This window comes from Oncorhynchus kisutch, linkage group LG14 (genome assembly GCF_002021735.2).
Source record: "Oncorhynchus kisutch isolate 150728-3 linkage group LG14, Okis_V2, whole genome shotgun sequence".
NCBI classification, from domain to species: Eukaryota; Metazoa; Chordata; class Actinopteri; order Salmoniformes; family Salmonidae; genus Oncorhynchus; species Oncorhynchus kisutch.
In genome coordinates, this window is record NC_034187.2 from 81,117,003 (window position 1) to 81,133,033 (window position 16,031).

The 16,031-nt window shown below is 44.3% G+C and overlaps 1 protein-coding gene across 1 annotated transcript; it reads left to right on the top strand.

The window, feature by feature from the left end:
* The first annotated feature begins 766 nt into the window (after window positions 1–766).
* On the top strand, window positions 767–15,579 carry LOC109887254 (alpha-1,3-mannosyl-glycoprotein 2-beta-N-acetylglucosaminyltransferase-like). The gene is made up of 5 exons (XM_031789056.1): window positions 767–1,116; window positions 9,568–9,617; window positions 9,752–9,853; window positions 10,006–10,902; window positions 14,356–15,579. The coding sequence occupies exons 4-5, from the start codon at window positions 10,030–10,032 to the stop codon at window positions 15,055–15,057; spliced, it is 1,575 nt and encodes a 524-aa protein (XP_031644916.1). The 5' UTR covers window positions 767–1,116; window positions 9,568–9,617; window positions 9,752–9,853; window positions 10,006–10,029; the 3' UTR covers window positions 15,058–15,579.
* The last annotated feature ends 452 nt before the right edge of the window (window positions 15,580–16,031 follow it).

The following is a 16,031-nucleotide window of genomic DNA, read 5'->3' on the forward strand; positions in this document are numbered from 1 at the left end:
TTAGTCACTGTCACATCAATGGCCCAACTGAACTCAGCTGGATAGATACATGTTATGTCAATTAGCCTGGTATCGGATAAGTTGACACAACACTTTACTTCATGGATCTCATGGATTTATTAGTTGACCATACAGAGATTTGAGAGATGAACTATAACAATGGTTTAATGTGACCATTGCATGTTCTACATAGTTGGCCCTGGAATAACCATACTGGTGTTGTGACCATACCCCTACATGTGGTGGTGGCCCATGCTTGGGGTCGAGTCACATAGGCATGAATGTAAAATATTACATTATTCACATACCACTGTTGTGTGTCTGTCATCAAAAGATGGCATGCTATATCCTATATATGTATGTATATATAAAAAAGCTTTCATTAAAAAGATATCACATTTCAGGATGAATTGTTTATGAGTAAGCACCATCAACAGGCAGTAAGTAGTGCTACATTATTTAGTGGACAAGTTTAAGTATCTCTGTTTGAAGTGTAATGATATGACTTGTCAACTCTTATCAATGGATCCAGGCTTGGGGCCAAATTTGAGCGGAGATAAAAAGGTCTAAATGATTGCACACCGCGCAGGGTTTTGTTTCAGCAGAACATTGCATTTAACTAACCATAGACACAACAGATAGATGGCAAAAAAACAGATAGATGGCAGGGCACTTTGTTGCTAGGGGAAATTGTAAAGGGGAGGAGGAGGAGGATTGCGGAGGTTGGCCTTACTTAATGAGTCAATCCGGAAGTAGAGTGTACAATTCGGGGGTTGGTGTTAAATGAAAAATAACGTCTAGAGCCAGTGAAACAGACACGGGCTTGGACGGAATTGGTAGAAGAGCAGTGGTGAAGAGGATGATGATTATCATCATCGCAAATTCATCTCGGTGAATTATTTTGTTGATATAAAAATAAAACCCATCTAGCTAAATGGCGGATTCGAGGTAGTGAGGGGTGATAGAGCGGAAAATGGGAACTGGACATGCAGTGAGGTACTGACACCGGTGTGAAAAACGGGAGAGGAAGAAAAGTGAGAGTGGAGACCAGTCATCATATTCAAGCTGCTTTCCAGAAAGCAGACAAACACGTCCCACATGGGAAATGACAAAAAGGTGACGTGGAAATTGTACTCATGCTTAGTTGGATAGGTAGTTAACTGTTAATTGTCTGAAGTTAACTTAATACATTCGACTTGATGTACCCAGCTCGTTATGGAACTAACTAACCAGCATTTGTTTTCTGAAAAACTCGATTTCTGACTTACTAGAATGTGAGCTAGTTAGCATCAACAATATGCAGATGTTCAAGTATTGCAATTTCCCAAAGATTTCTAATTCATTGTGGTTGCAATAAGAGTGAATAGCTAGCTGTCCCAGTCATGCAATCAATCACATAGCTAACGTTACGAGTTCCACACGTTACTCAGTGGGAGCACCAGATTGCTTGCCATTCGTTTTTTACATTTATTTTTTATTGTGAAATAGTTGTGTAATTTGGTCACGTTTGTGTTATTATTCATGAACTATTGTAGGTATTTTCTGATATTCCATTAGTTTGGCAATGGCCTTTGCCAAGTTGTTGCTTTGTAATTGGCCACGTCTTTGACTGGCAAGTTATAATGTAGCGAAGTGACATAAGTTGCATTGAGACTGACTTGACTTTTCTTTATCATTATACTGAAGCCAAGTTTGGTTTAGTAGAATACTCTTCTCTAGACTAGGACACCTCCACGTAATTACTTTAATAACAATTAATAACAATTAAAGTAATTTCAGCAAGACTACTGAATCAGTTGAACTTCTAATTACAGTGTTTTAACCACTCAGGTTTAAGTGTCAGAGAGCGAGAACGAAAGGCGAGTATGTTACATAGGAGGTTAGAGTATCAAATGGTCTGTTCCTTTTGAGGGAGAGCAACAATTCCCTCCCCTTTCTTTTCTCCCACCTAATTCCCATCCTCCCCCTGCCTTTAAACTTTCTGATCATTTGTTTGAAGAGACACTGGAGAACTAGACTGCTCTGTTTCAGGTACTGACGAACAATACCTTTTGGCACCTCCTTTCAAACCTTTTCTTCTTTGGCTTATGTGTAACGTGTCTCTTACAATGCTTCCATAGATTGTGAAATGATTGCCATCTCCCTGTTTTATTTCCATCTTTGATGTTTGTCTACCCATAAGTCTATGCTGTCTACTCCTCTGTCCCCAACACCCAGTACCTCCTCTCTTTCTCTTTCTTTTTCCCTCCATGCTTTATACCCTTGTTCTCTCACCTTACAGCTGTTTAGTGTTGCAATCCTACCGTGTCTAGGTCCTACCTTCCCCAGAGTCAGGTGAACTCCTTTATGCTGGGGAAGTAGATAAAGTGCCTCATTGCCAAAATCCCAAAGTACCCCCCTTCTTAAATAGGGAGCCAATTTGTTTTCAGCACTTTTATTTCCATGACTGATCAACATGTTTTCCCTCTGCAGCAGACATATGGTGAGCAATATGTTTGGAACATTGTCTTGTCCCTCTGCAGCAGACATATGGTGAGCAATATGTTTGGAACATTGTCTAGTCCCTCTGCAGCAGACATATGGTGAGCAATATGTTTGGAACATTGTCTTGTCCCTCTGCAGCAGACAGACATATGGTGAGCAATATGTTTGGAACATTGTCTTGTCCCTCTGCAGCAGACAGACATATGGTGAGCAATATGTTTGGAACATTGTCTTGTCCCTCTGCAGCAGACAGACATATGGTGAGCAATATGTTTGGAACATTGTCTAGTCCCTCTGCAGCAGACAGACATATGGTGAGCAATATGTTTGGAACATTGTCTAGTCCCTCTGCAGCAGACAGACATATGGTGAGCAATATATTTGGAACATTGTCTTGTCCCTCTGCAGCAGACATATGGTGAGCAATATGTTTGGAACATTGTCTAGTCCCTCTGCAGCAGACATATGGTGAGCAATATGTTTGGAACATTGTCTAGTCCCTCTGCAGCAGACATATGGTGAGCAATATGTTTGGAACATTGTCTAGTCCCTCTGCAGCAGACATATGGTGAGCAATATGTTTGGAACATTGTCTAGTCCCTCTGCAGCAGACATATGGTGAGCAATATGTTTGGAACATTGTCTAGTCCCTCTGCAGCAGACATATGGTGAGCAATATGTTTGGAACATTGTCTTGTCCCTCTGCAGCAGACATATGGTGAGCAATATGTTTGGAACATTGTCTTGTCCCTCTGCAGCAGACATACGGTGAGCAATATGTTTGGAACATTGTCTTGGCCCTCTGCAGCAGACAGACATATGGTGAGCAATATGTTTGGAACATTGTCTTGTCCCTCTGCAGCAGACAGCCATATGGTGAGCAATATGTTTGGAACATTGTCTAGTCCCTCTGCAGCAGACAGACATATGGTGAGCAATATGTTTGGAACATTGTCTAGTCCCTCTGCAGCAGACATATGGTGAGCAATATGTTTGGAACATTGTCTAGTCCCTCTGCAGCAGACATATGGTGAGCAATATGTTTGGAACATTGTCTAGTCCCTCTGCAGCAGACATATGGTGAGCAATATGTTTGGAACATTGTCTAGTCCCTCTGCAGCAGACATATGGTGAGCAATATGTTTGGAACATTGACTTGCAATAAAATCACAGTAATAGAATCGCGATACATATAGAATCGCGATACATATAGAATCGTGATACATATAGAATCGCGATACATATCGTATCGACAGATTTTTTTTTTTTGTGATAATGTCGTATCATAAAGTCCCTGGCATATCCAGCCCTACTCTCCAGCCTACATTTCCTGAAAAGTAAAAAAAGTGGGTATAAGCATCAGTTAGTTAGCCTAGTATTTACTGTGAACAAAGCATGGAGGACAAATGTTAAAGTTGTAGGCTACAGCTGCACATTACTCATCCAGACTGGGACATTAACTCTGAGAAGCTAGTTTATACTTAGTCTGATTGACATGCTTACAAGATTATTGTTCTTATTATCACCTGTAATTGGTTTAGACACCTCGTCTGTTGAAAGTCTCCTGTCAGGATATACAGTGACCTCTTTCTCCCAACCCGGACTCAATCAATCCCCTTATCTAAGCCTCATGAGGCTCATCCTTCCAAATGGCGTCTGGAACCCCTTATGCTCCATGTCTCGCTGCTACATTGTGTTCTCAGTATCTGTAACCCCCATTTCTTTCTGTCTTCCCTCTATAGACCGTATTGTCTGTTCGGAAGGGCATTTCAGGATGTAGGCTAGTTAGGTGAGGATGTGGTCAAGACCTGGACCTGTTTAAAGGGTTCTCTTAGATACACTAAATAGTTAAACTATTAGCACAGATTTGGTAGATATTTGACCATGAATTTCCACCCATGTTTTCTGTGATATCTAGGCCTATTATTATGGAATTTGACTGTTATTTCTACACATTTTCAGTCATTGAAAGATGTCCAGATATTGAAAACGCTGTAGGCTAGATCCCTGAGCTGGTTATGAAGCTGGGATATTATTTGGTCTGCTTGCCTTCTTAAGGCTGGATGTTTTTTTGGGTTGATGTTGAAATGCTCACTCCGCAAGTATTTACAACGTTTGTAAAACCAAGAAGAGGTGCCAGGTTTGTGTGAGCTCTGAGGGGAAAGCTTGAGTCTCTCTTTAATTCGTCAGCATATTGACTTTGTGTGGTACGCTCTTCTCTCAAACCACTTATTAGAGTGGGTTGCCTAAGTAATAACTCATAAGGTTTGACTGAACTAGGATAATAAGTCAGATGTGTGTTATGACTGGGTTCCTTTACTTTTTAAAGCTAGACATATCAACTGTGAGAGCTAATATGTACCGGGTGTGTGACACGTGTTCTAGGTATAAGCCTAATCGTACCATCTGGTATGAACACTGTTCAGACAGGAAAACATTCAGTCGTCCTGAATGGAAGTTTTAAAACATTTTTTATTGTAGGCTAAACAATAGTCGAGTCAGTGTGGTAGTCGAGTCAGTGTGGTAGTCGAGTCAGTGTGGTAGTCGAGTCAGTGTGGTATGCATGGATGGACCTAGTCAGCCAGGAGAGACGAGGAAAAGGGATTGACGAAGCTACGTAAGACTTGAGATGCACCCAGACAAGTACGTCTACTGATATAGTATACGTTCTGTCACTCTGTCCCCTAACTCTGTCCCCTAACTCTGTCCCCTAACTCTGTCCCCTAACTCTGTCCCCTAACTCTGTCCCCTAACTCTGGTCCCCTAACTCTGGTCCCTAACTCTGGTCCCTAACTCTGGTCCCTAACTCTGGTCCCTAACTCTGGTCCCTAACTCTGGTCCCTAACTCTGGTCCCTAACTCTGGTCCCTAACTCTGGTCCCTAACTCTGGTCCCTCTGTCCCCTAACTCTGGTGTCCCCTAACAGTCTGTCCGTATGCAGGTTTAGTACCTTGTTAAGAGGATTCATGGGCAGGAAACTGCTTCCTGCTCGAATATGCCCCTTGGGAAATTTGTCTAAGTGTGTCCCAAATTGAACCGTATTCAGTGCACTACCTTGTCCATGTATTCATTATATAGGGTACCATTTAGGATGCATGAAGGCTTTGGTGGTAGCAGCAGGGTAGTGTTAGAAAATGGGATGTGTGCCATGAATAATAATGATAGAACCAGGGATGGGAAACGGGTGGCCGGCTGGCTGCTTTTTGTTTGATGGAACTCAGTCTCAACTTATTCTTGTTGATTAGTTAGAATAATAGAATGCTCCAGGTGCCATTTATACACATGTGGTTGTGCATCAGCAGCTTCTCTCTTATGTCAACTAGGTTTCCATCCAACTGGCAACAGATTTTCATGGGACTGTTCTAAAATCCTCATTTAAACAATATGTACATTTTCTCACCATCAAATTGGCTTGTTGCCAAATAGAAGACTGTGTTTAACAACGCAGTGCGAGGTAATATCCCCATGTACCGAATAATATATATATATATATAATTAATTATATATAATTATAATTATTTATATATAAAAATAATTTATATTTTTAAAGTTAAAGTTACGTTTTCATCGTATTTTCACCTTCACTGATGGTTTTGTCACAACACCATGTTGCTGTATATAGTGAATTTGCCCACTGTGGTATTGGCACGTACGCTCTAGCCAACATCTCACAGATACAGTGCGGGTATAGCCTACACGATGAGATTATAATGGACAAAAGAGAGACTTTTTATTTGTCAACCCCGAGCCAATCATCATGTCACCAGAATAAGACGATCAATATTTATTGGAAAGGAGCATCAAGCTCATCGCCTTGTAGTTTCTCCACCCTGTGAAGTTCCTAACTTATTTCATCTGGAGCCTAATTGACGAGTTAACAGCATAGTGGGAGAACAACGCGTCATCGCGTGACTACAACTTTACTTCCATCTGATTGATTATTTGATCAATATTTGCGTATACAAGCTTTTCACCTCCATTTCTTCCATAATACATTTTACCGACACAAAGATCCATGTCTAGTTTATTTTGTTTTGTCGACCTTTGGAAAGTTAACTGAGTTGCTGTTTCCGTCAGGCCCGTTGCACCACTGTGATTCAACATATCTTACTTGCATATAAAGGTTGGATGGAAACCTGGCTATAGACAGTCACTCAATTTGCCCCTGTCAGCTAAATGTTTTTTGGGACTGGTAAATGAGTCTAGCCAGCTATCTAAACTTGTAGTAATAATGATTGAATTATAGCCCGGGGGGACCCCCCCCATTGATTTTGTTCACTCTCACTCAGATATTACAAACTGCTAATGTTTCTCCCCTTTGGCAAAATGAGTAGAATTAAAATGGGGAAATGGATGTTAAAAAAAAAAAAATTGTAGCAAAGTTGCTTTAAAACTGTAAAATGTTCTCTCATGACAAAATGTGTAGAATTAAAAGGCTCTGACTGCGCATGTGGGTATGTAACGGATGTGAAATGGCTAGCTTAGTTAGCGGTGGTGCTGATGTAACGGATGTGAAATGGCTAGCTTAGTTAGCGGTGGTGCTGATGTAACGGATGTGAAATGGCTAGCTTAGTTAGCGGTGGTACTGATGTAACGGATGTGAAATGGCTAGCTTAGTTAGCGGTGGTGCTGATGTAACGGATGTGAAATGGCTAGCTTAGTTAGCGGTGGTACTGATGTAACGGATGTGAAATGGCTAGCTTAGTTAGCGGTGGTGCTGATGTAACGGATGTGAAATGGCTAGCTTAGTTAGCGGTGGTACTGATGTAACGGATGTGAAATGGCTAGCTTAGTTAGCGGTGGTGCTGATGTAACGGATGTGAAATGGCTAGCTAGTTAGCGGTGGTACTGATGTAACGGATGTGAAATGGCTAGCTAGTTAGCGGTGGTGCTGATGTAACGGATGTGAAACGGCTAGCTTAGTTAGCGGTGGTACTGATGTAACGGATGTGAAATGGCTAGCTTAGTTAGCGGTGGTGCTGATGTAACGGATGTGAAATGGCTAGCTAGTTAGCGGTGGTACTGATGTAACGGATGTGAAATGGCTAGCTTAGTTAGCGGTGGTGCTGATGTAACGGATGTGAAATGGCTAGCTAGTTAGCGGTGGTACTGATGTAACGGATGTGAAATGGCTAGCTTAGTTAGCGGTGGTGCTGATGTAACGGATGTGAAATGGCTAGCTAGTTAGCGGTGGTACTGATGTAACGGATGTGAAATGGCTAGCTTAGTTAGCGGTGGTGCTGATGTAACGGATGTGAAATGGCTAGCTAGTTAGCGGTGGTACTGATGTAACGGATGTGAAATGGCTAGCTTAGTTAGCGGTGGTGCTGATGTAACGGATGTGAAATGGCTAGCTAGTTAGCGGTGGTACTGATGTAACGGATGTGAAATGGCTAGCTTAGTTAGCGGTGGTGCTGATGTAACGGATGTGAAATGGCTAGCTAGTTAGCGGTGGTACTGATGTAACGGATGTGAAATGGCTAGCTTAGTTAGCGGTGGTGCTGATGTAACGGATGTGAAATGGCTAGCTAGTTAGCGGTGGTACTGATGTAATGGATGTGAAATGGTTAGCTTAGTTAGCGGTGGTGCTGATGTAACGGATGTGAAATGGCTAGCTAGTTAGCGGTGGTGCTGATGTAACGGATGTGAAATGGCTAGCTTAGTTAGCGGTGGTGCTGATGTAACGGATGTGAAATGGCTAGCTAGTTAGCGGTGTTCGCGCTAAATAGCGTTTCAATCGGTGACGTCACTTGCTCTGAGACCTTGAAGTAGGAGTTCCCCTTTGCTCTGCAAGGGCCGCGGCTTTTGTGGAGCGATGGGTAACGATGCTTCGGGGGTGACTGTTGTTGATGTGTGCAGAGGGTCCCTGGTTCGCGCCCGGGTATGGGCGAGGGGACGGTCTAAAGTTATACTGTTATAGGTACACAGACCCGCGAGCCATGGCTGCCCCTCATTAGTTTTTTGTGTGGCCCCCCCACACCCATCAAAGTTGATGCTCCTTATCTGGAGAAACCTGCTGGTGGTGAACCATCACCAGAGGTCCTACAGTGAGTCCCAGATGGCAACCTATTCCCTATACAGTGCACTACTTTAGACCAAGGCCCTATAGAACCCTATTCCCTATACAGTGCACTACTTTGGACTGGGTTCCGTAAGGGACCACCGGGTTCTGATCAATAGTTGTGCACCATATAGGGACTAGGATGCCATTTGGGATAATACCCTGACAGTGTGTTTCCCTGAAGGCTGAACCTGCGAGTGCTGTTGTGCTGTGTTTGTTTCCATCAACAAAGAGACAAAAAGGTGATATCCATTTAGGGCCGTGTTCGGTTGGAGTGTGGTATCGAGCTCCTCAGAAAGACTGCCTGTGGATGCTGGCTGGTATACATGTGTTATCTCAGAGACTCCCTGTGGAGCTGGCTGGGTGAATTAAATCATTTGGATATAGCACATAGGGTCCCTTGGGTTACTGTCTAGCCAACAAGCTTTAAAAAAACATCTCCATTGAATAGTATATGGATGGCATTGGCATTATGCTTCTGCACTTTACAGTGGGGTTTTAAAACCACACACATGAAATGTCCTGTTCCTCTGCGATACTCTGGCTGATAGGTCCTGTTCCTCTGCGATACTCGGGCTGATAGGTCCTGTTCCTCTGCGATACTCGGGCTGATAGGTCCTGTTCCTCTGCGATACTCGGGCTGATAGGTCCTGTTCCTCTGCGATACTCGGGCTGATAGGTCCTGTTCCTCTGCGATACTCGGGCTGATAGGTCCTGTTCCTCTGCGATACTCGGGCTGATAGGTCCTGTTCCTCTGCGATACTCGGGCTGATAGGTCCTGTTCCTCTGCGATACTCGGGTTGAAACGTCCTGTTCCTCTGCGATACTCGGGCTGATAGGTCCTGTTCCTCTGCGATACTCGGGCTGATTGATAACTTGTAGATAATATAAACTAGTTGTATTCTATAAGGGGACTACTGTGTGTTTTGTGATCATATGGTGTTTGTTCATTTCAGACTGTTTCACTGATGTGAAAAAACATGTCAATTGAAATGTATTTTTCTCTCTCCCTCCCTTTTTCAGGGTGATGTCCGAGGGATAACGGCAAGGACTCTCAGCCCTTCCACCCCAATGTGACCCCTATGTCTTCCTTTTTATCTTATCACCTCTCTCCTCATTTTTATTTAATTTTTTTTAACTTTCCTGTTTTTCTCCATTTCCCCTTGAGCCAACTCACTCTCTTGTTCCTCTATTTCATGGAGAACAGCCAAGCGGATAACAACAAAGCACGTCTCCGTCTCCGTCCAGCAATAGAGGTTCTGGATCGTTCTCCTGTCGTGTTATTGATCACACAATGATTGGATGAGAAGTAAGGATCTTATGATTGGACGTCAGTTCTCTCCACCCCTATTGGACAACGTTTTTTTTTCTTTCTCATCTTTGTGTTTTTGTTTGGACCCTATTGGCTGTTTGTCACTTCAACACTGTCCCACCTCAACTGTTTTCTTTTCCTCTCTGTAGTCCATCCTCTGATGTCATTGGGCCATGGTTCGCAAGAGAGGCTCCCTTATCTTGTGTGGAGCTTTCCTATTCGTCGCCTGCAATGGCTTGCTTCTCCTGTTCCTTTGGGGACGAACTCCCATTGGTCGCTTTGGGGAAGGGGGCGGGGCTGAACCAGGAGGGCGGGAAGAGTGGGGCGTGGCCAAAATAAAAGGGGGTGGGACTAATCTGGCAGGCGAGGTGATCCGATTGGCCGAAGAGGTAGAATCGGAACTCGAGACCCAGAAGGAACTTCTGAAACAGATTCAGAGTCACAGGTCACTGTGGGAGAAGAGGAGAGGGATGGGAAAACGACAGACGGATGGAGGGAAGGTAGAAAATAAAGAGGAGGAACACAAACCTCCGCCACAGTTGTCTGCAGTACCTCCAAAGGACGATTCAGAGAACAAGGACCAAAGTCAAGAGGAAAATACACCGGAATTGATCATTACAGCAGTCCGAGACCCTAAAGTAGACACACAACTGGACAATGAAATAAAAGAGCTGACCGACTACACCAAATTGGATGTTACTGTCATCAGCCCACAAGTTGTCATTCCCATATTGGTCATCGCCTGTGACAGGGTGACCGTGAAAAGGAGTCTTGACAAGTTGATCCAATACCGCCCCTCTGCAGAACTCTACCCAATCATAGTTAGCCAGGACTGTGGCCATGCTGAGACTGCCCAAGTGATTGGCTCATATGGCAGTCAGGTGACCCACATTAGCCAACCAGACCTCTCGGACATCCGGGTACGGCCGGAGCACAGGAAGTTCCAGGGTTACTATAAGATTGCCAGACACTACCGCTGGGCCCTCAACCAGGTGTTCAACACACTCTCTCACTCCACCGTGGTGATCGTGGAAGATGACTTGGAGGTAAGTGATCAGTAACTGAAATCCACACACCACTGTCTGCATGCACTGTAATTGAGGAATGGATTTAAAATGCACCTCAGTCTGTATGTGTTGACAGCGTTGATTAGAAGTGTCTGAGTTGCTGGTGATTTGCATGACGTTCAATAGAAGATTAATTCAGTCGGTGAAATGAACTGAAATCCCTGCTTGGCACCCAAGGCATTGATGTGAAGCATCAAGACTTTTTAGTGACTTGCACGAGGCTTTTGTATAAGTAGCTGATTTATCTATTGCTGCCTTTAATGATGGTTTAATGGTTTGTAGTTCCTCTCTCCATCCCGGGCATAATGGTTAGCAGTTGCTCTCTCCATCCCGGGCATAATGGTTAGCAGTTGCTCTCTCCATCCCAGGCATAATGGTTAGCAGTTGCTCTCTCCATCCCGGGCATAATGGTTAGCATTTGCTCTCTCCATCCCGGGCATAATGGTTAGCAGTTGCTCTCTCCATCCCGGACATAATGGTTTGCAGTTGCTCTCTCCATCCCTGGCATAATGGTTTGCAGTTGGTTTAAGCGCTTAGACACCAGTAGCGTTTGCTGGCCGAGAGTACTTAGCACCTCTGAACATATTTGCGAACCAAGTCCGCACCGATTTTTACATGTAGAATCACGTGGAAAATGTCGCCAGAAGGACGTCCTAAAACACAGAGCTGAGCGATAGGCAGACAAACACAATAACTTCTTCTAAGGTCACCAACGACCCCGTGGCCTGCAGCAAAACATTTAAGCGCCGTCTGCCCTGTGCCGTTGTTCACCCGTGAAGAGCACACGTCTCCCGTGTGCCAGTAACTTTCAAAGGTGGGCATTTACCCACTGAAGTCCGTTACGATGCAGAACTGCAGTCAGGTCAAGACCCTGGTGAGGACGATGAGCACGCAGATGAGCTTCCCTGAGACGGTTTCTGACATTTTGTGCAGAAATGATTAGGTTGTGCAAATCCACAGTTTCATCAGCTGTCTGGGTGGCTGGTCTCAGACAATCCTGCAGGTGAAGAAGCTGGATGTGGATGTCCTGGGCTGGCGTGGTAACACGTGGTCTGTGGTTGTGAGGCCCGTTGGACGTACTGCCGTGTTCTCTAAAACAACGTTGGTGGTGGCTTGTAGTAGAGAAATGAACATTCAATTCTCTGGAAATAGCTATGGTGGACATTCCTGCAGTCAGCATGCCAATTGCACCCTCCTTCAACTTGAGACATCTGTAGCATTATGTTGTGTAACAAAACTGCACATTTTAGAGTGGCCTTTTATTGTCCTCGGCACAAGGTGCACCTGTGTAATGACCATTCTGTTTAATCAGTTTATTGATATGCCACACCTGTCAGGTAGATGGATTATTTTGGCAAAGGAGAAATGCTCACAAACAGATTTAATAAAATTTGTGCCCAACATTTTTTGAGAAAATGTATTTTGTGTGTATGGAACATTTCTGGGATCTGATATCTCATGAAACACTAACACTTTACATGTGTTAATATATATATATATATATATTTCAGTGTATTTAAAATCTGTCTCACATTTAAATATGGAATCATCATGATGATGAAAGTGGATCCTATAATGTTCATTTACACAGAACACATTTAATTTGATACCTAAAACAGAGCTTTCCTCACTGAAACATTTAACATTTTGTAGCCAGCATTTTGGCTTGGCTCTAGCCTATTGATCTAGCCTATTGATATTGATAGTCTAATTACTAGTCTATTGTGACCAGTGGTTACACTGCCACTTGGGATCTTTCACTGTGTTCAAATCAAATTTTATTTGTCACATACACATGGTTAGCAGATGTTAATGCGAGTGTGGCGAAATGCTTGTGCTTCTAGTTCCGACAATGCAGTAATAACGAACAAGTAATCTAACTAACAATTCCACAACTACTACCTTATAGACACAAGTGTAAAAGGGATAAAGAATATGTACATAAAGATATATGAATGAGTGATGGTACAGAGCGGCATAGGCAAGATGCAGTAGATGGTATTGAGTGCAGTATATACATATGAGATGAGTATGTAAACAAAGTGGCATAGTTAAAGTGGCTAGTGATACATGTATTATATAAAGATGCAGTAGATGATATAGAGTACAGTATATACATATGAGATGAATAATGTAGGGTATGTAAACATTGTGAAGACCCAAGGAATTTTCAGTCAATCATTTGTAAATCACTCCCCTAAACATTAGTATATAGGCTATGCCATTCAGCAAATGCTTCCGTCCAAAACGACGTACAGTCCTGCATTAATGTTTTGTATTCCCAGTGGGAATCGAACCCATGATCTTGCTCTACCAACAGTGCCAGAGGGGAGGAGTCAGGGGGCAGAACCGAGGGGGAGGAGTCGGGGGGCAGAACAGGTCTTAATCAATGTGCCTAATTCAGTGGACAGCTGTAATCCTGGTTGACCTTCCCAGATTAGCACATTTAACTGATTAGTGGATTGACCAACGTTGGCACCTAGCAGAGAGGGGTGATGGGAAGGATCCCTAAATCCTGCTCGGTTCGTTCTGTCCCCCATCAAATCAGACCAAGTGTGTGTCTCAAATGGCACCTTGTGGGTCCATAGGGCTCTGATCAAAAGTAGTGCACTATATAGGGAATAGGGTGCCATTTGAGTAGCAGACGAAGTGAAACAGCCAGCTGGGTGAACAAATGGTCTGGGGGAAAAAAAACGTCAGACAGAATTCTGCACCAGAGGTGTAATGAGAGTTACAGGAAATGGCTAAAACAACAGAACTGTCCTGAGTCACCAGTTTAAAGCTTTTAGGCTAAACTTTCCCCCCACACCCTCCCCAGAGAGAGAGAGGGAGGGCGAACCGTTACTGGGAACTGTGTCCACTTATGTAACTGTTCCTGTAGATGCTGACAAAGACATGTTTTTGTTTTTGGCAAGTCATTTTGTGTTGACATACCATTTGGCATTGTATTAATCAGGCCAAACATTTGACTGGTCATTCCTTGAGGCCCATATGGGTGTTTTTATCAGGCCTGCTCACGTTTTTATTTTGGTCCTTTGCTTGTTTTGCATAGATTCATACAGCAGAGGCCATTTTCTAGCCTGGGTGCCAGTCTGTTTCTGGTCTCTTTTTTTTGTAATATAGCCTGGGTGCCAGTCTGTTTCTGGTCTCTTTTTTTGTAATATAGCCTGGGTGCCAGTCTGTTTCTGGTCTCTTTTTTTGTAATATAGCCTGGGTGCCAGTCTGTTTCTGTTCTTTTGCCAACTCGTTATGTTAGGCATGACATGCAGCACAAACAGATCTGGGTTCAGGCTAGTAGTTTTCAGTGATCATAACTAGTAATGAAGTCTACTGTATATACTGATTTTAATGATTGTTTCTTATCACTGTCAGGAGAGCCTACTAATTTGTCACTGTAACACAGTTTACTAATCAGATGACTCTCTCTCCAAGGTTGCCCCAGACTTCTTTGAGTACTTCCGTGCCCTCCACCCCATCTTGACCTCTGACCCCACCCTGTGGTGTGCGTCTGCCTGGAACGACAATGGCCGGGAGGGCCTGGTGGACCCTGGGAAGGCGGACCTCCTCTACAGGACAGACTTCTTCCCTGGGCTGGGCTGGATGCTGCTGAAGGACATCTGGGCAGAACTAGAACCCAAGTGGCCCACAGCCTTCTGGGACGACTGGATGCGTCACCCCGAGCAGCGTAAAGAGCGCTCCTGCATCCGCCCAGAGATCTCCAGAACTATGACCTTCGGACGCAAGGGTGTCAGCTTGGGTCAGTTCTTTGACCAGTATCTGCGTTATATTAAACTCAACACTGACTTTGTGCCTTTCACCAAACAGGATCTGTCTTACTTGATGAAGGAGAACTTTGACGTGGACTTTGTGAAGCAGGTTTACAGCGCCCCTCTGATTAAGGTGGAGGAGCTACAACAAGGGGGTGGTTTGACGGGAACTGGTCCGTACCGGGTGCAATATTCCAGCCGAGACAATTTTAAGGTTCTGGCCCGTAACTTAGGGGTGATGGATGACTTGAAATCGGGGGTTCCCCGTGCGGGTTACAGGGGTGTGGTCAGCTTCCTGTCCCGTGGACGACGGGTCTTCTTGACCCCACCTGAGGGCTGGACAAAGTACGACGTCAGCTGGAGCTGAGAGGTTTGAACAGGACTTATTGCGAATGTTATCGAAGACAGACTCGACAGAGAGGAACACCTTCTCAAACCAAAGAAAACAAAAACAAGCTAACATGAAGGAGCTGAAGCTAAACAGACAGGTGAGGGAAGGGATATGTGATAGAGTGAGGCACAGTGTGACACAGGGCGACACCCAGGCAGTGAAACCACAGAACGTCTCACTGACATTACAAACCATTTAATGCTTGGTTGTTCTCCTGCTAGAGCTGGAACGCTTTATGGTAGGGGTGTCGAACTCATTCCATGGAGGGCTTAGTGTCTGCTGATTTTTTATTATTTTAATTAAGACCTAGACAACCAGGTGAGAGGAGTTCCTTACTGAGACCTAGACAACCAGGTGAGGGGAGTTCCTTACTGAGACCTAGACAACCAGGTGAGGGGAGTTCCTTAATAAGACCTAGACAACCAGGTGAGGAGAGTTCCTTACTGAGACCTAGACAACCAGGTGAGGAGAGTTCCTTACTGAGACCTAGACAACCAGGTGAGGGGAGTTCCTTACTGAGACCTAGACAACCAGGTGAGGAGAGTTCCTTACTGAGACCTAGACAACCAGGTGAGGGGAGTTCCTTACTGAGACCTAGACAACCAGGTGAGGAGAGTTCCTTACTGAGACCTAGACAACCAGGTGAGGGGAGTTCCTTACTGAGACCTAGACAACCAGGTGAGGGGAGTTCCTTAATAAGACCTAGACAACCAGGTGAGGGGAGTTCCTTACTAAGACCTAGACAACCAGGTGAGGGGAGTTCCTTACTGAGACCTAGACAACCAGGTGAGGGGAGTTCCGTACTAAGACCTAGACAACCAGGTGAGGAGAGTTCCTTACTGAGACCTAGACAACCAGGTGAGGGGAGTTCCTTACTGAGACCTAGACAACCAGGTGAGGGGAGTTCCTTACTGAGACCTAGACAACCAGGTGAGAGGAGTTCCTTAATG